Source organism: Biomphalaria glabrata, chromosome 12 (assembly GCF_947242115.1).
Source record: "Biomphalaria glabrata chromosome 12, xgBioGlab47.1, whole genome shotgun sequence".
Taxonomy (NCBI): domain Eukaryota; kingdom Metazoa; phylum Mollusca; class Gastropoda; family Planorbidae; genus Biomphalaria; species Biomphalaria glabrata.
The window spans coordinates 19,934,348-19,957,771 of NC_074722.1; the positions used below are offsets into that span (position 1 = coordinate 19,934,348).

General features: G+C 39.6%; 1 protein-coding gene across 2 annotated transcripts in view; it reads right to left on the minus strand.

The window, feature by feature from the left end:
- LOC106055970 (adhesive plaque matrix protein-like) overlaps positions 1 to 23,081 on the minus strand; it is a 29,764-nt gene extending 6,683 nt beyond the window's left edge. The window contains exons 1-3 of one of the 2 annotated variants that reach the window (XM_056006832.1): positions 22,529 to 23,081; positions 2,912 to 3,076; positions 2,470 to 2,563 (exon numbers count right to left, since the gene is read on the minus strand). Coding sequence is in view for 1 of the 2 variants with exons in the window: in XM_056006833.1 (XP_055862808.1) it covers positions 2,470 to 2,563; positions 2,912 to 3,070 (253 nt within the window). In the remaining variant the exon portion in view is untranslated. The remainder of the gene's footprint in view (positions 1 to 2,469; positions 2,564 to 2,911; positions 3,077 to 22,528) is intronic. The other variant, XM_056006833.1, reaches the window with a different exon arrangement.
- Between the last annotated feature and the right edge of the window lie 343 nt (positions 23,082 to 23,424).

A 23,424-nucleotide genomic window follows, 5' to 3' on the forward strand; every position in this document is an offset into this window, starting at 1 on the left:
GCGCGGCGCCTAGTTTGGATAGAGATACGGATAATAATTGAAAATTAAGAGTTTATAAAAAGTTTAATTTAATAATTTACACCTAGGATTAGCGTGGGACCTATGAAAGTGCGGGGCCCACTGAGGTCGCATAGGTTGCAGTAGCCTAAGGCCGGCCCTGCAAAATAGCGGCGTATGCTAGGCCATGGTTCGACTGGTTTGACTAGTAGTAAATACTATGCAAAGTAAAATGTCGTCTACTGTTAGATTAGCTACTAGAACCATTAACAACAATGATCTCGTGTTGATATCTTGTGCTGGTCTCGTATTGACCGCGCTACAGCATGCTAGTGTTAGGATCATTTCTTAATTAAGTGTTTAATTTTATTACGAAGATTATACAAAGTAACTCTGTCTGTCTGTCTGATACAAATTTTCAACACGTTATTTCTCCCATTTCCCATCCGAAGACAACATATGAACCAATCTAATAATTAACCAAAAAATTAATAAAATGATGGTAAATAATATTTTTATAACGTGAAGGTTAAATAAATCTTACATTATTGAGCTATATGGTTGTAAATGGGGAGTTAATCCTATAAATAAGGTATTTTTTATAATATACTTGTTTTATTTAAAGAAATTGTATTACAGATATAACATTCATATGACATCATTATACTTTTATCTTTACTCCCTGAGGGACCAGCAGCTTGCCCTCAACATATCCGATAACAAGGTTACAAATACAGTTTGTGTGGAAACAGAAACTCAAAATCGGCCCCCGAAGTGGTCCACCCAGGAAGATAAAAAGGCAGGTTTCAATATTTTCAGGAAGAACAACAGAATGAAATTCTATCAAAGACAAAGGACAGAAAAGAATGGAGAAAGAAGGTTGACAGATCTTGTGTGGTGCCCCAGCGGTCCAGCAGACCAAAGGACAGGTGAATGTGAAGTTAGATGTGAACCTGGCCTAACTAATGTCTTATAATAAATATAATTGATCTAATTTTTTGTTAAGGGTCAATCTCTTATTCCTCAAGAAGAAAACCTTTCTCTAAAAAAATAAATAAAAGTTTTCCTTTAGTTAAGATATCTAAACGGGACGGACGGACAGACAGACATTCCAGACAAAACTAATAGCGTCTTTTCCCCTTTCGGGGGCCGCTAAAAATGACATACTTCATAACAATTAGAGAATATGTTGAACTGTTCAAAACCTTTTACCTTCAACTTTCTTTACCCTTTTCTGACTTTGTATTCTTTCAATCAATGGAAAGTGCTTTAGGGTTAAGATTAGCATTAGACCTTAAATATTTTTATACTGCTATTTAGAATGTAGTGTCAGGTTTAGGGAAATGTTATTAATTAAGTTAAAGTATGGTCTGTTATGATAAATTGATGCAATATTGTCAAACACAAAAAAGAGACCACTCGCTAGCTCGAGTGACAATTGACGATTTAGTTGATATAAACTAATACTTGACGTCCATGCTTTTAAAGCTCATTAAGACTATCATATACATTATTTCAGAATTTAGTTATTGCTAGTTGATGACAATCTACACTGCAGGTTATGACAATCTACACTTCAGGTTTATGGCAATCTGCACTGCAGGTTTATGACAATCTGCACTGCAGGTTATGACAATCTGAACAGCAGGTTATGACAATCTACACTTCAGGTTTATGGCAATCTGCACTGCAGGTTATGACAATCTCAATCTGCACTGCAGGTTATGACAATCTACACTGCAGGTTATGACAATCTACACTGCAGGTTATGACAATCTACACTGCAGCTTTATGACAATCTGCCCTGCAGGTTATGACAATCTGCACTGCAGGTTATGACAATCTACACTGCAGCTTTATGACAATCTGCACTGCAGGTTATGACAATCTGCACTGCAGGTTATGACAATCTACACTGCAGGTTATGACAATCTACACTGCAGGTTTAAGACAATCTGCACTGCAGGTTGTGACAATCTACACTGCAGGTTATGACAATCTACACTGCAGGTTATGACAATCTACACTGCAGGTTATGACAATCTGCACTGCAGGTTATAACAATCTACACTGCAGGTTATGACAATCTACACTGCAGGTTATGACAATCTACACTGCAGGTTTATGACAATCTGCACTGCAGGTTATGACAATCTGCACTGCAGGTTATGACAATCTACACTGCAGGTTATGACAATCTACACTGCAGGTTATGACAATCTACACTGCAGGTTATGACAATCTGCACTGCAGGTTATGACAATCTGCACTGCAGGTTATGACAATCTATACTGCAGGTTATGACAATCTACACTGCAGGTTTATGACAATCTACACTGCAGGTTATGACAATCTGCACTGCAGGTTTATGACAACGCAAGACATAAAAAAGTGAACTAATGATTAAGTTATTCCTTCCATTGTATCATCCTTATTTTAAAATATCAATAAATACAATTTGTTTGAACTTACGTTTCCATGGACACGCTTTATCCTTTTTGAGATTTTCATACAAGTTAACCCGACATAAAGTGTCGTCACTTTTAAGTGGTGTGTCTGCACAACCCTGGGAGAGTTTTACAACAGAAGCGGTAACGGAATTTTAGTTGAAAATATGTTAGTTGTGTAAGTAGGTCAATGTTTAGACAGGCAGACAGACAGACAAACAGACAGACAGATAGATAGATAGATAGATAGATAGATAGATAGATAGATAGATAGATAGATAGATGAATGGATGGATGGATGGATGGATGGATAGATAGATAGATAGATAGATAGATAAATAGATAGATAGATAGATAGATAGATAGATGGATGGATGGATGGATGGATGGATAGATAGATAGATAGATAGATAGATAGATAGATAGATAGATAGATAGATAGATAGATAGATAGATAGATAACTTACCATCTCTACAAAAAGACATTTAAAAATTCTGCACAATTTAATATCTTTGAAGTCTTTGCTTGTCCCATGATGTTTCGATGCTGCTGTGTTACTTGCGACTGATGTTTTGGCCGGATGTGTCCAGCCCAGTAAACAAATCACAAGAAGGAAACGAATCATGATACACTGAAATAGAAATTGGTTGACATGATTCATGCATTTACTAAGTCTTAAAACCTCCTTTAGTCTTTAGGTATGATTACTTCATACTTGAAGAGTTTATAGACAAAATTAGCTTACGTTAATTTATAGACAAAATTAGCCCACGTTAATTTATAGACAAAATTAGCTTACGTCGATTTATAGACATGATTAGCTTAAGTCAGTTTATAGACAAAATTAGCTTACGTTAATTTATAGACAAAATTAGCTTACGTCGATTTATAGACATAATTAGCTTAAGTCAGTTTATAGACAAAATTAGCTTACGTCGATTTATAGACATAATTAGCTTACGTCAATTTATAGACATAATTTGCTTAAGTCAGTTTATAGACATAATTAGCTTACGTCGATTTATAGACATAATTAGCTTACGTCAATTTATAGACATAATTAGCTTACGTCAGTTTATAGACATAATTAGCTTAAGTCAGTTTATAGACATAATTAGCTTACTCAATTTATAGACATAATTAGCTTATGTCAATTTACAGACACAATTAGCTTATGTCAGTTTATAGACATAATTAGCTTACGTCAATTTATAGACATAATTAGCTTACGTCAGTTTTATAGACATAATAGCTTACGTCAGTTTATAGACATAATTAGCTTACGTCAGTTTTATAGACATAATTAGCTTACGTCAGTTTTATAGACATAATTAGCTAACGTCAGTTTATAGACATAACTAACTGAGATCAGGCTTTTTGTTTTACACAAGGTATTATCTCGAAACTAACTTTGGATATAAGATTTTACTTTTGTCTTCAATGTGCTCAAAATATACAACGGCTATTAATGACTTACTCAAAACGTGACGTTTAGTTTTTCTACAGTTTAGTTGGCAAAGATTGGCAATTGTCTACTTCAAAGTCTGGAAATATTCCCTGGTGTAAATGTGACGGCCTTTAGTTTAGGCTGGGAGTTTCCTCAAACTTTTTATATAATACCCGCATTTTAAGGAAGTTTTCGGTCTTGAAAAGTTGCTCCAATTGTGAAGTAAAAAAAAAACAACAACTGAGTCTAGCCGTGACTGGACTGTCCATGGGACAACGTGTGGTTAGCCGCTGGTGCTGTGACTGGACTATCCATGGGACAACGTGTGGTTAGCCGATGGTCCTGTGACTGGACTATCCATGGGACAACGTGTGATTAGCCGATGGTCTTGTGACTGGAATATCCATTGGACAACGTGTGATTAGCCGTTGGTGCTGTGACTAGACTGTCCATGGGACAACGTGTGGTTAGCCGATGGTCTTGTGACTGGACTGTCCATGGAACAACGTGTGGTTAGCCGATGGTCTTGTGACTGGACTATCCATGGGACAACGTGTGATTAGCCGCTGGTGCTGTGACTAGGCTGTCCATGGAACAACGTGTGGTTAGCCTATGGTCTTGTGACTGGACTATCCATGGGACAACGTGCGATTAGCCGATGGTCTTGTGACTGGACTATCCATGGGACAACGTGTGGTTAACCGATGGTCTTGTGACTGGTCTGTCCATGGGACAACGCGTGGTTAGTTGATGGTCTTGTGACTGGACTGTCCATGGGACAACGTGTGGTTAACCGATGGTCTTGTGACTGGACTGTCCATGGGACAACGCGTGGTTAGTTGATGGTCTTGTGACTGGACTGTCCATGGGACAACGTGTGGTTAGCCGATGGTGCTGTGACTGGACTATCCATGGGACAACGTGTGGTTAGCTGATGGTCTTGTGACTGGACTGTCCATGGGACAACGTGTGGTTAGCCGCTGGTGCTGTGACTGGACTGTCCATGGGACAACGAGTGGTTAGCCGATGGTCCTGTGACTGGACTGTCCACGGGACAACGTGTGGTTAGCCGCTGGTGCTGTGACTGGACTGTCCATGGGACAACGAGTGGTTAGCCGATGGTCCTGTGACTGGACTATCCATGGGACAACGTGTGGTTAGCCAATGGTCCTGTGACTGGACTGTCCACGGGACAACGTGTGGTTAGCCGCTGGTCCATTCTCTGCCACACACAGAACTCTCCAAACGAAATTACCTGCAGTAACAATTTTAAAGTCAACTGTGCCTTGGGTGTGCCTGTGCACTCGTCACATCCTCTATCCAGACCTCTTCGCGCTTTCACATTCACCAGTTCCAAAAATCCTCATGATGAGTTTACGTCCTATAATAGAGCATTAGTAAGACATATACCTCTGTCTGGAGTAGTGCTATCCAGACCTCCGTCAAATAGCACCTAGGGAGAGGACTGCCCAGTATTATTCACCTTTAACGAAAGTCAAGTGGGAAAAGAAGTGAGGTTATTTTATCCTTGGTCATTTCCAAGACCACGATACCCACACGGGGGAATATCGCCACAATGTGGAGGCTTGTAGTCAGAGTTTTCCTTCTCCTACAGGAGTTGCATTATTAAGGCTGACGTGTCCCATTAACTGTGAATCATGTCCTATCCGAATATCCCATTTAAATCTACCTTAGGCAAACCCTACTAGCACTACAGTCTAACATAACTAACACTCTCTATGGCAGATCCTAGTAGCACTACATCCCAACATTACCAACACTCTGTATGGCAGACCCTACTAGCACTACATCCCAACATTACCAACACTCTGTATGGCAGACCCTACTAGCACTACAGCCCAATATAACCAACACTCTGTATGGCAGACCCTACTAGCACTACAGCCCAATATAACCAACACTCTGTATGGCAGACCCTACTAGCACTACATCCCAACATTACCAACACTCTGTATGGCAGACCCTAGTAGCACTACAGCCCAATATAACCAACACTCTGTATGGCAGACACTAGTAGCACTACAGCCCAATATAACCAACACTCTGTATGGCAGACCATACTAGCACTACAGCCCAACATTACCAACACTCTGTATGGCAGACCCTACTAGCACTACATCCCAACATTACCAACACTCTGTATGGCAGACCCTACTAGCACTACATCCCAACATTACCAACACTCTGTATGGCAGACCCTACTAGCACTACATCCCAACATTACCAACACTCTGTATGGCAGACCCTACTAGCACTACATCCCAACATTACCAACACTCTGTATGGCAGACCCTACTAGCACTACATCCCAACATTACCAACACTCTGTATGGCAGACCCTACTAGCACTACATCCCAACATTACCAACACTCTGTATGGCAGACCCTACTAGCACTACATCCCAACATTACCAACACTCTGTATGGCAGACCCTACTAGCACTACATCCCAACATTACCAACACTCTGTATGGCAGACCCTACTAGCACTACATCCCAACATTACCAACACTCTGTATGGCAGACCCTACTAGCACTACATCCCAACATTACCAACACTCTGTATGGCAGACCCTACTAGCACTACATCCCAACATTACCAACACTCTGTATGGCAGACCCTACTAGCACTACATCCCAACATTACCAACACTCTGTATGGCAGACCCTACTAGCACTACATCCCAACATAACCAACACTCTGTATGGCAGACCCTACTAGCACTACATCCCAACATTACCAACACTCTGTATGGCAGACCCTACTAGCACTACATCCCAACATTACCAACACTCAGTATGGCAGACCCTACTAGCACTACATCCCAACATTACCAACACTCTGTATGGCAGACCCTACTAGCACTACAGCCCAATATAACCAACACTCTGTATGGCAGACCCTACTAGCACTACATCCCAACATAACCAACACTCTGTATGGCAGACCCTACTAGCACTACAGCCCAACATAACCAACACTCTGTATGGCAGACCCTACTAGCACTACATCCCAACATTACCAACACTCTGTATGGCAGACCCTACTAGCACTACAGCCCAATATAACCAACACTCTGTATGGCAGACCCTACTAGCACTACATCCCAACATAACCAACACTCTGTATGGCAGACCCTACTAGCACTACATCCCAACATAACCAACACTGCAGACTGCAAAAGAGCTTACAGCACAGCAGTAAAGAGCTGGTTAGAAGAAGCGACTGTGTCACTTGATAAGTACTATTACTCAACCAGTGCCGCAATCCAGTGTGTATTCAAGCTGATCCTACAGTTGTCATAGTGCATGCCTGGAATGATTCTTTAGGTGAAGAGCTACATTTTCTCTTTACAAAACGTAACATTTGAATTCCCAAAGTTACGATCATATAAATAATATAAGCAGTACGCACCGGCTATCCCCGTTGATTTGTTTCCAGGTTTTTATTGTTATATTATGGTCGGAACGCCCCCTTCTTTACAAATCTTATATGTACTCACTTTGTCTGTCTGGCTAAAAGTTTGTACAGGTTATTTCTCCGAGACTCAATCTCGAATCAAGCTGAAATTTTGCATAATTATTTCTTTTACCCTACAACACAAGAATCAATTTTTTAAAATTATTTTGTTTGGTATCTCAAACAAGGGAAAGAATTTATACTCGACTGAAGTGGTGGAATAAGCTGAATTAGTCCCCTTCATATATTATCGTCTGAGGCTTTGTGAACATAAACATAAAATAGAAACAATCTTCCATGTTCATAGACTCTTCGCTAGTAGAGTGGTTACCTCGTTGGCTTGAGAAGTCCGAGAAGGCTTTAGCCCACAAGTTCGAATTCAAGTCGTTCCTTTTTTTAAAATATATATATATTTAAAAGGTGATCACCCAGATACACCGTTCTTTCTCTCCCTACCCTTTTCCAACTGGTTTAGACAAGTGATAGTATCATAGCGTATTGAGAAAGCTAAAAGCATGAAATTGCGCTAAACAAAAACGATTGGGAAAAAATATTTCTTATCACACAAATTTATTATTGTTAGTCTAGATCTAATACAAATTTAATCACGATTAACCTAACAGACTTTTTTTTTAGAACGTGAATTAATGTAAGTGAACAATGAAATTTCACGGCCCGCGCTCTCTATTTCTCTCTTTCCCGATCCTATTTCGTCATTTATCTGAGTATTTTGTTCTCTAAATAAAAAGGAATATCTAATCGGTATTGATCATTGTTATTTTATTTGACCCCATTTAAATATAATCATCATCATCATCATCAAACTCCATTAGAGTGAGGGCTTGAGAGGCTCAAATCCTCTCTTGCAAAAGCCCTGGACAGAAACCCTGCTGTCTTGCGTAGTGCATAAATGTCGCCATACAGGTCGAGAATTTTGGGTTTCCCAGACCTGTCGAGACGGAGATCAGCAAGTCTGGGGCAGTCAAACAGAATATGAGGCACGGTTTCCTCTTCTTATCCGCAGCGGGGGCACCGTGAATCAAAATTTGGCCATATCCGCGAGAAATATGAGCCAACAGGACAGTGGCCTGTCCTGTACTGTGCTATAATAGCTTGCTCAGGCCTGGACAGCCTCCACCACGGGGAAGTGCGGTCAGGGCGCCTCATGCGCTCCCAGACTCCACGGGCTTTTTGGGACTTGTCCCAGCACTCAAACCACTTTTCCATTTCTGTTTTTTCTGTTATAGCCAGGGCTGGATGAAAGCTTACAGCCTGATCAGTGGGTGGAATTTGCCCTCCCTGGTGGGCCAAAGAGTCTGCAATTGTGTTGCCAGTCACACCTATGTGACTCTGTACCCACTGCATTATTACAGGGGTGCCATAGCGTTGTTTAATGTTATGTGAAGCCATGATGACAGTGTTGATATTGGGGGGCCATGGTCCGGGGCTTTGCAAAGCCTGTAGTACAGATTTTGAGTCAGTGACCACAACAATCTGTGTTGCCCTCAAATGTTTCTCGCCGAGTTGAGAGTCAATGACTTTTAAGGCTTCACAGACTGCCATGGTCTCCGCATCAAAACTGCAAACACTACCACATGGTCCAAAGATTTTGACTGTGTAAGAGCCAAGAAAGTCGATGTAGGCTCCATAGCCTGCTCTTCCAGAATCTATTAAATATAATAATATGGCTTGTCTTCGAGTCCGAAGATTTATGAGGAATGCAGTATTTCCCGTGGCTACGCAGCCCCAGATGTGACCTACACATTTTGCCAAATCCATGGCAAGCACCACCATTGTCCGCTGGTGGTCAATTAAGATTCTTTTCCCCGTCTGCGTCTATCCTCTGCAGCGGATTTTCTTTTGGTCCCAAATGTGTATCCCGCAGCCTTTTTGAGTGACCTCCAGCTGTCTCGTTCTGAGGCCGCATGCAACCAGGTGCATATAGCGAAATGATAATAGATCAAGATTTATTTTTTTTTATTTTAATTAGATTTTTAGTGTTGCAAAGAACCATTACTTGCTCTCTCTCTCTCTCTCTCTCTTTCTTTCTCTCCCTCTTTCTCTCTCTCTCTCGAAAAGGAAAAGAAAAAGACTAAATCTCTAGATCTATCTTATTAATGCTATTAGAATTAATTTTGTTTTCTTGTTTAGACCACTTCTAAAAGGAAGTGGAATTGACGTAAGGCATATTAAGACTAAGTAGACCATGAGTAGACCATGAGAAGACCATGAGCAGACCATAAGTAGACCATGAGTAGACCATGAGTAGACCATGAGTACAAAAGTAGACCATGAGTAGACCATGAGTAGACCATGAGTAGACCATGAGTAACATAAGTAGACCATGAGTAGACCATGAGTACATAAGTAGACCATGAGTAGACCATGAGTAGACCATGAGTACATGAGTAGACCATGAGTAGACTAAGAGAAAAGGAAAAATATTGCTTTAAAAATACGAAATTCATTATTTTTGTTAATGCTTTTTATGTAGAATGCGGCCTTTTGGTAAATACCGAACATAAAATACAACGGTTTGATAGAAAGCCTGCAGGTTTTCGCGAATAGCGAGCCCAAGGTTGCGATTCTGTCAAAAACTGTTCTCAGTGAGTACCTAGAAGGTAAAAGGAATCTGTTATTCAATGGATACCAGCTCATATACAACTAGCAGGAAATGAGAAGGCTGACACACTCGCCAAGAGTGGGAGAACAAACTCACAAATTAACTCTGCACTCTATCCAGAAAAAATGAAGAAATTAATTGTAGATAAAATAAATGAGAAATGGACGAGCACTCATCCAAATCACAAGAAAGATGACGCTTACTATAAGCTATCCCGACAAGACCAATGTCTAATCTTTCGACTCAGGACCGGACACAACAGAATGCGACAACACATTTACCGGAAACTCAAAATTGGAACCAGTGAAATCTGCCCATGTGGAGTATCACCAGAAAATGCCGACCACGTCCTCCAAAACTGCTCTCTTTATCAAGAGGCCCGTATAAGACATTGGCCCCAAATCACCCCAATAGAAAGAAAACTATATGGAGAGCTCCCTGATTTGGAAACCACTGCGCAGTTCATCTCATGTATTGGTCTAGTCATATGAACACTCCAACATAACAATGAGAACGATGAAGAAGAAGAAATGTGTAAGACATTTTAAGTGGATTCATACGATAGTGTAAGAGATTCCATAGTGAATAAGTCAGTAGTATAGGGTAGATTTAGTTAAGCATTTTCTGTTAGAAAGGTTGTCATTTAGTCCATTCAAAGACTCCATTGCTGATAGCTTTGTAACCAAAAAAAAAACCTATTTCTAGGTAAACGAAAAACCAATGTTGGCAGCTTTTTGTCCACGCAGTTTGTATTTTATGACTTCACAGAAGTGAACAACTTATTGTCAAACTTTTGTTTTTGTTTACCTGACAATGAGTTCTCTCCCTTAGTTGTCATGATGACAAATGAAAGAGACACCTAATAGGATTACAGTGAGACGGCACAGTGTGCTGCTCGCCCAAAAAAGGAATGTTTATTTACTTGACACACATTCAAGTGTTGACTTGAAAGATTCACATTGTTTCCATACCAAAAAAGTTGTGGCTCAGGTTTAGACGAGTTTTGTTTTACATTATTATAAAAATAGTTCATCATTTTTGTGTTTACCTGAGACGGACTACACTTTGACTTGTGTTACAGATTTGTTGTTTGGTCAGTGTCTAAAGAAACAAAACGAGGAGAGCACGGAAAAGAATTGAGAGGATGATTGGGGGGGGGGGGGAGAAAGATTTGAACACGTGACAAGTCCCTCGTCCTACTGGACGACATCTAGAAGACACGTACAAGAGCAGTGCCAAAACGTTCTTCTTATTTCCCAAGCAATTTATTAAATTTTGAGGCAAAGGTCACTTACATGTGTGTCAAAAGTCACCTACATGTAAAGTAAAGGTCACATCAATGTGGAAAAGGTCATTTAAATATGTGGCATTTTTTTGGCAGACAGGTTCAACTTATTCCTGCCTCAATTTACTAACGACAAATGTGAACAAAATATTCACTCCTCCTGACTCCTCCTTATTGAAGTAATTGTTAAATGGTAACCTTTTTTGTTGTTGTTGTTGTTAGCTTGACTTTGATTGTGCACTGGGCTCTAGAGCGTCACTTCAACAGATCAATGACATTTGTTTCGTCACATTCAAAGGCAAGAAGTTTTTGTAATCATTTGTCTTCTGCAAGCTTCCAGTTTCTACACAGAAGAGTAGATCATCTATGTTGAATTAACTGGTTTCTGGTACCTCTTCTAAGTGTCCATAAAGGTTCGAGTTGAATCCCTTTTATGAACCTTTGACCCGGGAAAGGTTTGTATCCCGTGGCCAAGATGAAGGATTGGCTCTTTTACTGACCCTTCTGGAGGCCCCCATAAACTAGATGATCACATCCATATTTTCATGGGTCACTGTCCCTTGAGCCAATGCAATGGGTTCCCCATCTCATGCGAGGCTGGAGGCCGAGCTCACCAGAGAACAAACTCCATATTCCTATGCTGTACCATCGCGTTCCGGTAATTATCTAAGAGGATAAAACTCAAATATTCAGCCATACCTCCAAATACAGAAGAATTAATTTCTCTTTTCGGTACCAGAAAATTAAAGAACTTTTTATTTCTGACTATGTTTGGGAGCCTATAAAGAAAGGAGACAAGACTTTTACTAGGGGCCAAAGAAAAAAAGAGTTTGTTCAATTCATACGTTTCAAGCTTCATGTTAAATCTACAGTAAGTTTATTATTGAACTTAAGTTATTTCAATCTTTTCATTATTTCTACTGACGTTATGTTATAATCTTGCTTGGATATAACATAATTCAGTAGTTTACGTATTTACAAGGAAAATATAAAAATACTTTAAAAAAAACAAAGCTTATCTAGGGGAAGAGCTCTACATGTAAAACTATATCTCTCAATAATGTAAAAGTTATTTCCCATTTTCGACACCAAGCAAAATAATTCATTACCAATAATTAATTGACAAATTAGTTTGTTGTTGTTTTTTTTAGTTGACTCATGTTTTAGTTTCAACTTGATACGAGAATGGGTGTGGGAGCAAAGACGTGTACAATTATCTAATTTTTTTCTAAGGGGACAGAGCCCCATATGTTTAGCCATATCTCTGAATAATACAGAATTAATTTCCTTTTCATTATCAAACGAAATAATTAATTACCAGTAATTGATCGACTAATTCTTTTTTTATTATTAATTAATGTATTGTTTTCACCAATGAATTATTATGCAAAGTTTCTACTTGATCCGAAAATGGGTTTGGGAGAAATAAAGTGTTCCAGCGTTTACCAGACAGGGAGAGTTGATAGAAGCATTGTAAGAAACTATTGTCCCTGTCGTGTCTATGTAATAAGCAAGAAAAACATGACAATACATTTTCAAATGAATTTATTCCTTTATCAAACTTTTAGAGCGATTGTTTTCTTCTCGTCATTCCATATACATGTTACATTAATAACAATAGAACATTTGTATCCCCTCCGCACGAGAAAGAATCCTGGTTAAGCGAATCTATACATCTACTCTCTGGCATTTTACGTCTCGAGAGACGATCTTTTCCCTTTGCAACTTCTTGTGTGACTAAAGAGGCCAATCCTTGATACACAGCTGCGATCGCAGGTTGGGCATATGTAATCACCAGGCGCCGTTGCATTTTCACCCTTCTTTCTGCTTCTGTTGTGTATGACATCTGCAATCTGTGACCCTTCCTTTATGCTCTCTCTCCATGTGGATCTGTCCAGTGCCACCTCTTCCCAGTTGCCAGTGTCGATTTTGAAGAGCTTCATGTCGCGTTTGCATACATCCGTATAACGTAAGAGTGGGCGACCAGCGGCTCTCCTGCCTTCTATTAGATCGCCATACAGGATGTCCTGTGGAAGTCGACCTACTGGCATTCTACGAACGTGGCCAAGCCAGCCAAGGCGTCTGCTGCTGATAACAGAGCGGATGTCCTGGCATCCTGCTCTATGTAGCACTTCCTCATTTGTTATCTTATCTTGCCACCTTATTTTAAAGATCCGCCTTAGGCATCGGAGGTGGAAGACATTCAGCTTTTTTTCCTGCCATGAGTAGGTTGACCATGTTTCACTTCCGTACAGCAAGGTGCTCAACACACAGGTCCGGTAGACTAGGTCTTTAGTACTGCTAGTCAGCAATATGTTGTCCCAGACTCTTTTCTGCAACCGTTACATGGTGGCCATTGCCTTGGCTATCCTGTTGTTTATGTCTTTATCCAGTAGAGTGTTGTTGGATATGATGGAGCCGAGGTAACAAAAGTGATCAACAATACATCTACTAGGCTTTGTAATATCCCAATGGTAGTTGTTTAGATCTAGACTTAGGAGACTATTACATTAATTTATTACATTTAAACTCTTCAATGAATGTGAACATTTCGGAAGACGCAGCTCTATTCAAGAAAAATACTTTCTCGTTCTCCAGTTATACAGTTATTATTTTTTTTTTTTATTTTAAAAAGCTCTAACGGTCAAACTAAAGTGTTCCCAGTGTGGCCAACAAGTTAGTCATTCTTTCCCAAATGATAAACAGCCACTGTTAAATTTCTATGAAAATCGTTAGAGCCTTTTTTTAGATCCGTGTCAAGGTTTTGTCCACCCAGAAGGTTTAAGGAAGTTTACACAAAGTTACGAGTTGAATAGAGGTATTGTAACAAGTAAAACATTTAAAATACTTTTATAAAAATACTTTTATAAAAAAATAAAAAACCTACTTTATAAAAATTTTAGAGCGGTTGTTTTTATCTTAATAACTAATGAAAAAACAATGGAACATTTTATACCCCGCCTCACTCCCCTAACACCACCCCGCCTTTATAATATTCCAATAAGGGACCTTTAGATCTAGACAGACGACGATGCGAAAATTTTTCCTGATGTATTTATTTATTAAACTCTTGAAGCAATAATAACTGACATTCGGAACATCCCTGTAAGAAGTCCTTTAAGAACGCGATAGTCCTTTCAAAACCGATGTTAGTTCTAGGCATGGGCGTAGCCAGGATTTTTTTTCGGGGGGGGTTTGGGGGGGTGAATTTTTTTCTCCCCCCCCCCGACCCCCCCCCCCCCCCGGGAAAAAAAAATTATATGTATTTATGTGTGTGTGTGTGTGTACATAATCTTTATTACATTCTGACCCTTCATTCTTTCGGAAGACGTTTATTGTGCCCTAGAATAGGTTCTTCCATGAGTTAGTGAAAAAATTGTAGATTCCTCGACATTACTAGCAAAGGGGTCTGGGGGAGCGCTAGGAGCTCCCCCAGCGCGGGGCGAAGCCCCACCGCCAAGCACTATTTCTGATATTGAAAACCAACAAAATGCATATTCTGAGGTATCTACAGTGGATTTTTCTGCTATTAAAAAGTTCTATTTAAAAAACCTAATGTGCTATTCTTACTGACTTAGACCCTCCCTCGTCGTTCGGCGCATTTGCCATCAAGCTGTTTCCATAAAAATGTGGACTCCCCCCATTACCAGCAAGGGGGTCTAAGGGAGCGCCAGGAGCTCCCCAGCGCGGGGCTTCGCCGCCAAGCACTATTTCTGGTATTGAAAGCCAACAAAATGCATATTCTGAGGTGTCTACAGTCCATTTTAATGCTATTAAAAAGTTTTATTTCAAAAACCTAATGTGCTATTCTTACTGACTTAGACCCTCCCACGCCGTTCGGAGCATTTGACGTCAAGCAGGTTCCATAAAAATCTGTCACTGGTAATGTCTGAAGCCTCTTCCCACCTACCATGAGGACCTCCATGAATGAGTGGCGTCAAGTTGTACTAGGATATCATTGCAACTCTTCTTATGCGTAATTCATTTTGTCGGAGAACATGTCCCGCTAACCTCATGCGTCGTTCTCTCACAATCTTACTAAGGGGTCGACTCCCAGTTCGGCATAGGATTTCTTTGATTTAGATCCGATTTCTATAACTGACTCCTGAAATCTGTCTTAGCCATCTTTGTTGAGTTATATTTAGTGTTTTTCGATTTCGGTAGATGACTATTCACTGCAGTTTATTAATGGAGCCCTGCCACTGGTAAAAATGTGTAACCTCTCTTGAATACGCTCTTGGAATTAAGTGACTGTAGTTTGCTTTAGATTTTATATCGAAAAGAGAAGTTTTATCGTCAAAATCTTCTGTTGGGGGTTTTCCACCTCAAAATGCTCTGTAGGGGGATCTTAGACTCAAAACCATCTGGAGGGGTTTTAAACTTAAAAAAAAAAAAGCCATCTGTAGAAGAAACTCAAAACCCCGATTGGCTTGGCTACGCTCAAATAATTTTAGTGTGTAATTTGCTTTTTTTTATATTGAAGATGTATTTTTAGCACCAAACCCCTCTGAATGGGGGTTTAAACTCAAAACCCCTTTCGGCAACGCTCATTGCATTTGCTTTTTTTCTTACACTGAAGATGGCGGGGGGTTTAAACTCAAAACCCCTTTGACTACACTCATAGATTTTAGAGTGAGTAATTTTCTTTTATTTATATTGAAGAGGTACTTTTTAGCTTCAAGATCCACTGGAGGGGAGTTTAAACTCAAAACCCCATAGACTACACTCATAACATTTTTAGTGTATAATTTGCTTTTTTTTTATTATTAAAAAGAGGTATTTTTTACCTTCAAACCCCAGTGAAGTGGGGTTTAAATTCAAAACTGAGTCAAAATCCATTTAGCTACGCTCATAACATTTTGAGTGCGTAATGAGCTTTTTTTTATATTAAAGAGGGGGTTTATCGTAAATTTTGGAGGGGGTTTTAAAATCAAAATCTTCCTTAACTGTGCTCTTGGAATTAGGGGATTTTCGTTTGCATTTTTTTTTGTTTTGTTTTATAGAAGAGGGGGAGTTAACTGTAAAAACACCAGGTAGGGGGTTTAAAACTCAAAACCCCTGGTAGGGGGTTTTAAACTCAAAACCCCTAGTAGGGGTTTTTAAACTCGAACCGCTCTGGTAGGCGTTTTAAACTCGAACCCCCCTGGTAGGGTTTTTTAAACTCGAATCCCCCTGGTAGGCGTTTTAAACTCGAACCCCCCTGGTAGGGGTTTTTAAACTCGAACCCCCCTAGTAGGGGTTTTTAAACTCGAACCCCCCTGGTAGGGGGTTTTAAACTCAAAACCCCTTTGGTTGTGCTAGGGCAAGTGATGGTTTAGTATTAAAATCTCACCTAAAATAAACAAAATCAAAGCAAAAAATCAGTCACTCAATTCCGACTCCCCCCCCCTCCCCAAGGGGGGGGGGATTTCATTTCGGGGGGGTTTGAACCCCAAGAACCCCCCCCTGGCTACGCCCATGGTTCTAGGTCTAGTTCAGTAGACGTTATTTCCTTTTTTTTTTTACTTTGAAAAATTTAAATGGTCAAACATAGTTTTCCCAGTGTGGCCAACGAGCTAGTAATTCTTTTCTCAGCTTTAAATATACATCAACTGTTAATCTCTAGGAAAAACATTAGAGCCATTTCTGAGAGTCGTGTCCAGATTCTTGCAATGAATTTCTGACTTGAATAGAGTTATGAAATAAATTCTCATTTCGTTTCCAACATAGGGGCAAGAAAGTGCGTAACATGAACTTATTTCTCATCTTGTTTTTACAACAGGTATAGACGTGTTGACATAAAAAATGCATAAAAAACAACATTGATGTACACTTTTAGAGATGGTCCATAAATAGCCTGGGTAGGCCTACCTATTTCGAGAACGATGTCCATTACACTACAAAAGTAAACAAATGTTCACTCAAGCATTTCAGTTTATAAGATTGCATACAGGTTCATAAAAACTTGCCGCTAAATGACGTGGGTTGGGTAGCAGACAGGTTCATAAAAACTTGCCGCTAAATGACGTGGGTTGGGTAGCAGACAGGTTCATAAAAACTTGCCGCTAAATGACGTGGGATGGGTAGCAGACAGGATGAAAACTCGGAACCATCGAGACGAAAGTCCAGCGGGCTTACCGCACGACCAGGCAACTATTCAGTCATGCTTTGAGGTAATAACATGACAAAAAAGACAGACACACAGCACAAAAAAATAGGGATTCTTCTCTGCAAATAAAATGTCAGGGTATCTCCTTTTAAAGTTGTCTGAATAGGAGCGTTGAGTCTATCTCATTAAGACTTTCCTTGTAAAAAGAAGATAATTACATCCTACGCGTATCTATGTGTTAATCTATTCCTGCATTTAATTAGAGACGTAAATTCTGCTAAGCCATTGGCTTACTAGCTGATTCAGGCAAGCTGTTTTATTCTCTTATGGCACTAAGGAAGAAGGAGAACTCATTCGTCCAAGCCTACGGAATACATGTAGAAAGTATAATTAGGTTGTGTTTTTGTATCTTTAAATTAGGGTTTAGCAACTACCTAATTAGGCTAAATGTTATTCACACACCACATACATATATATAAATATATATCATGGGCGTAGCTAGGGGGGGTTCAACCCCCCCCCCCCCGAAATGAAATCGGGGGGGGGGGGGAGACGGACTTTAGTGACTGATTTTTTGCTTTGATTTTCTTTATTTTAGGTGAGATTTTAATACTAAACCATCACTTGCCCCAACGCAGCCAAAGGGGTTTTGAGTTTAAAACCCCTACCATGGGGTTTTAATTTTTAAACCCCCTACCACGGGGGGGGGGGGGAGACGCACTTTAGTGACATGTTTTTTTGCTTTGATTTTGTTAATTTTAGGTGAGATTTTAATACTAAACCATTACTTGCCCCAGCACAGCTAAAGGGGTTTTGAGTTTAAAACCCCTACCAGGGGTTTTTGTAGTTAAATCCCCCTCTTCTATAAAACAAAACACACAAAAAATGCAAACGATAATCCCCAAATTCCAAGTGCACAGTTAAGGAAGATTTTGATTTAAAACCCCCCTCCAAAATTTACGATAGACCCCCTCTTCAATATGAAAAAAAAGCAAATTATGCACTCAAAATGTTATGAGCGTAGCTAAATGGGTTTTGACTCAGTTTTAAGTTTAAACTCCCCTCCAGTGGAGTTTGAAGCAAAAAATACATCTTCAATAAAAAAAAAAAAAAAAGCAAATTACACACACTAAAATCTAAGAGCGTAGCCATATGGGTTTTGAGTTTAAACCCACCGCCAGCGGGGTTTGAAGTTAAAAGTACATCTTCAATGTAAAAAAAAAAGCAAATTACGCACTAAAATGCTATGAGCGTTGCCAAAATGGGTTTTGAGTTCATATCCCCCTTCACAAGGGTTTGATGCTAAAAAATACCTCTTCAATATAAAAAAAAAAACGCAAATTACACACTAAAATTATTTGAGCGTAGCCAAGCGAATAGGGGGGTTTGAGTTTAAACTCCTTTCCTCAAGATGGTTTTGAGTTTAAAATCCCCCTACAGAGCGTTTTGAGGTGGAAAACCTCTATCTTCAATATTACTCTAAAGCAAACTACAGTTACCAAATTCTATGATCGTAGCTAAATGGGGTTTTGAATTTAAAAAACAACAAAGTCCTGAGATTTTTAGTTTAAAACCTCTAACAGATGATTTTGACGATAAAACTTCACTTTTCGATATAAAATCTAAAGCAAACTACAGTCACCCAATTCCAAGAGCGTATCCAAGAGAGGCTACACATTTCTACCAGTGGCGGGGCTCCATTAATAATGTGCAGTGAATAGTTATCTGCCGAAATTGAAAAACACTAAATGTGGCTCAACATAGATGGCTAAGAGAGATTTTAGGAGTTAGTTATTGAGGTCGGGTCTAAATCAAGGAAATCCTATGCCAAACTGGGAGTCGACCCCTTAGTAAACTTGTGACAGAGCGTTGCATGAGGTTTGCGGGACATGTTCTCCGACTAAATAAATTACGCATAATAAGAGTTGCGATGACATCCTAGTACAACTTGGCGCCACACATTCATGGAGGTCCTCGGAGTAGGTGGAAAGAGGCTTCAGAAATTACCAGTGACAGATTTTTGTGGAAACAGCTTGACGGCTAATGCGCCGAACGGCGCTGCAGGGTCTTAGTCAGTAAAAATAGCACATACATTTTTGTAATAAGACTTTTTAATAGCAGGAAAATGCACTGTAGATACCTCAGAATATGCATTTTGTTGGCATTCTATGCCGGCGGGGGTCAACATTTTTTTCACTAACTACAGGAAGAACCTATTCTAGGGCACAATAAACGTGTTCCAAAAGAATGAATAGTCAGAATGTAATAAAGATTATGCACACACACACACATACATATATACAAATTTTTTTTTCGCGAGGGGGGGGTTCGGGGGGGGGCGAAAAATCCCCCCCTAAACCCCCCCCCCGAAAAAAATCCTGGCTACGCCCATGATATATATATATATATATGTATATATATATATATATATATATATATATATATATATATATATACAGGTTGGCCCACAGGTGGATTTACAGATGAAGTTTTTCCACAGCGTTGGTTCAGAAGGGGCAGCAGCCGCAGCATAGAATGGCCACCACGTTCACCTGACCTGACACCTATGGATTTCTCTTTGATTGCAGTTTAGAACAAGGTTTATGAGAAGAAACCCAAAACCATAAATCCATTTAAAAGATATATTCGTCTGCATTCACAAAAATAGATGTACCCCACTGTGTATCAGAGGCACTGGCGGATCCGGGGGCGATAGGAGCCAAAGTCCCATCCCACTCGAATGTATTTTTTTTTCATTAGAAAGTCGGATCTGCGAAAGTGAATGTACCACTGTACACTTTGTTCTTATACCAAAGACTAAAGGCAGTATTTTCTTATTCTAGTAAGTTGTTTGACTCGATAGCTACCGGAGGCCAATGAGCAAACGAAAGTTGCTGTGACTGGAAACATCTTGGCCATACAGCTCGGATGTATCGGATGTTCCTTCGGAGTTAAAGATAATCTACTTCCTGGTCCAAACCTCCTACAAGACGACGCGGGATGGGAGCGGGCAGGATATGAACCTGGGACCATTGAGACGACCGAACAACAGTCCAGCGCGCATACCGCACGACCAGACAGCCATCCATACTTATAATTATGTGTCAGCGTGATTGGATTAAACTCTGAAAGTTCCCCTTTCAGACCAGTCTTCATCTAGATTCAAACCCAGGACTCCAGGCTCAAAAGCCAAGCGCTTAACCACTCAGCCACCGCGCCCAATGGTAGCGCTATGGAAATGCTAGAACAAATTAGAAAAGAAAAAAATCATTCGCGCGCAAGAATTTTAGAAAGAGTTCAGTACCTTGCAACAAAAAAAAAAACAAAAAAAAACGCGCATTTAATGGGAGAACATAAACACTTTATGCAACGGTCAGTTTTTATACTTGGTTGAGAATAGTTGAGATGTATGACAAATTCTACCCAAATTCTACCCAACCATGCAAGAACTTCTTCGACGAATTCAGAACGCCGAGGCTCACGACCAGAGCCTCAGATATAGAATTTATCAAAATAAGCTTACGTACCTGATGGCATTCTTTCTTATTATCCTTTACTGCATAAAAAACAGATGTCTTTCGGGTTATATCGCGTTTTGGGGACGTGTGAGATCCAGAAGTTAAGCTGGAGAGTACATTGAGTTTATGTAGTTAAAAGGCCAGTACTTAAGTACGGTAGAAAAAAAAATTGAACACTGATGTTAGCGTGTTGGTAATTTCTTTTAATAATCTAGCTGGTCAAGGTCAGGTCAAGACTTTATTTATACTCTATTTAGTGGTCGTGGATGGTTGCTTGGTCGTGGATGGTTGCCTGGTCGTTATCGGTGGTCCCGGGTTCAAACCCTGCCCGCTCCCATTCCCCGTCGTCCTGCGGGAGGTTTGGACTAGGACGTAAATTATCTTCAACTCTGAAGGAACATCCGAAACATGTAAAACATTTTACAAACGTGTTAGCTAGTAGTTTTTGTAACCTTTTTCTTGTATTCTTTTGTTTTCAACTCACTGGAGCACAAGGCTCTCTGAGGGATATGTGGTGTGATCATTTCAAAACTAAGTCCGTGGAGAGACATAATGAGTGATCAGTTCATTAAGCTATAAGAGTTTGTGTTGGTAAGTAATACTGGTCTGTAGATTCCTGTATTTTTTTTAAATAGGTGAGTGTCATTAGTTTCTTTATAGTTCCTTATGAAAATCATTTCATTGCTATCTAAATCTAACAGTCTAGTTCTCAAGAAAGAAAGGCTAGGAGAGAAACAATAAGGTAAAAGTTGAACCAAACAAACAAAAAATAGTTTGCAAGTTGTTATCTTGCAGTGTTTGGGGTTTGGGTACAATAGAGACATCACTTATCGGAATCAAAAATGTATCTTTTTTTATTATATTTAAAATAACTATTACAATATGCCTCGCTTCGGAAATAGCAAAGCCCCCCCCCCCCCCCAAAAAAAAAATACAACTAATTATAAGACTATGAGACGCGGTGGCTGAGCGGTAAAGCGTTGGCCTCCGAACCGGGATTCCGGGGCTAGAATCCTGGTGAAGACGGATTTTTAATATCCGGATCTTTGGGCGCCTCTGAGTCCACCCAGCTCTAATGGGTACCCGAGATAAGTTGGGGAAAAGTAAAAGCGGTTGGCCACATGACGCCTTCGTTAACCGTGGGCCACAGAAACAGATGACCTTTACATCATCTGTCTTATTGATCGCAAGGTCTGAAAGGGGAACTTAACTTTTAAATATAAGACTATTAGCTTTAAAATGACTAACTCTAAAAATACTAGCTAAAAAATACTTGCTTTAAAAACACTATAAATAGAAAACTAGCTATAGAAATAGTCATTATAAATACTAGCCAGCTATGAGAATGTGTAGAAGACATATCAGGAAATCAAAACAAACAAATGTTATCTACGTTTCAAAAATGAAATCAATGTCAGAACATATATATAATTTAGTCTACACATGCATAAATACACAAACATACTTTTATTATGTGTGTATATGACTATATGGGCCTATATATATATAAAGAGAGATAGAGAGAGAAAGAGAGAGAGAGAGAGAGAGAGAGAGAGGGAGAAAAGGAAGAGAGAGCATACAGTCATATAATCCAACGATAGAAATACTCTGATGTTTTGAAAATGCACGTGGAATCCTTACCTTGACTTTCTTGCCAGATTGGACACTAAGATAACTTTATTCAAGACTCAAATATCCAGCAGAGTTCTCCCCCTCACCATTGACTCATACGTACAGCAAGAAAACTGCGAAGAATGAATTGTTGTCTCTTGTCATAATTATTTATGTATGCAACATGTAAACAACCAACTCATTTATTATCTGGTGCAGCTGTCTTTGTTGTAGCGCACCCCCTATCAGCTAGATGTGCCGTTCATTTACATAAGTGTACACGTGACCAACACGTCCAACATCTGAAGTACTGAAGAAGATGGGAGCCAAAACGAATGGTGACAATATTTGTCCTCACTAGTTGCCCCTCGATTGGGTGGTCCAACATTGCTGTAGATATTAGTTGTCAAGATTAAATGAATTCCAAAGATCGTGTTTCCAGTTTATTTTAATCTAACGCGAGTGTAGAGGAAGTTCGTCTGAGTTGAACTGTGCAGAAGGCGGGAACAAATTGAAGACTTTGAAATGTATTCGGCGAAATGGGGATGAGAATAAAGAAATAGAAATTGTATGAAATGAAAAGTCTAATAAGTAGGTAGCCAAAGTTAGACATAAAACAACAACAACCACAACAACACAGGTCTACATCACAAGTAAATAGCCTAGAAAATAAGTTCTCGGCTTTCAAAACAATTTCTTAAAATAGCATTATTCATGACGTCATGACTCAAACTTTTTTCCTCACGTTTAATTTGAATGAAGCAATGCTATTTATAGATACCGGTACAATCAAGAAAGTGTACAGACAATAAGTGGTGTTGAGACGTAAAAGCGGATCCGATAATGCCTGTAAAATAGCCTGTAAAATCACATTTCTGAACTTTGTGGCTCTGCATTGTTTAGTTTGTAACAGTGATCTTTGAATA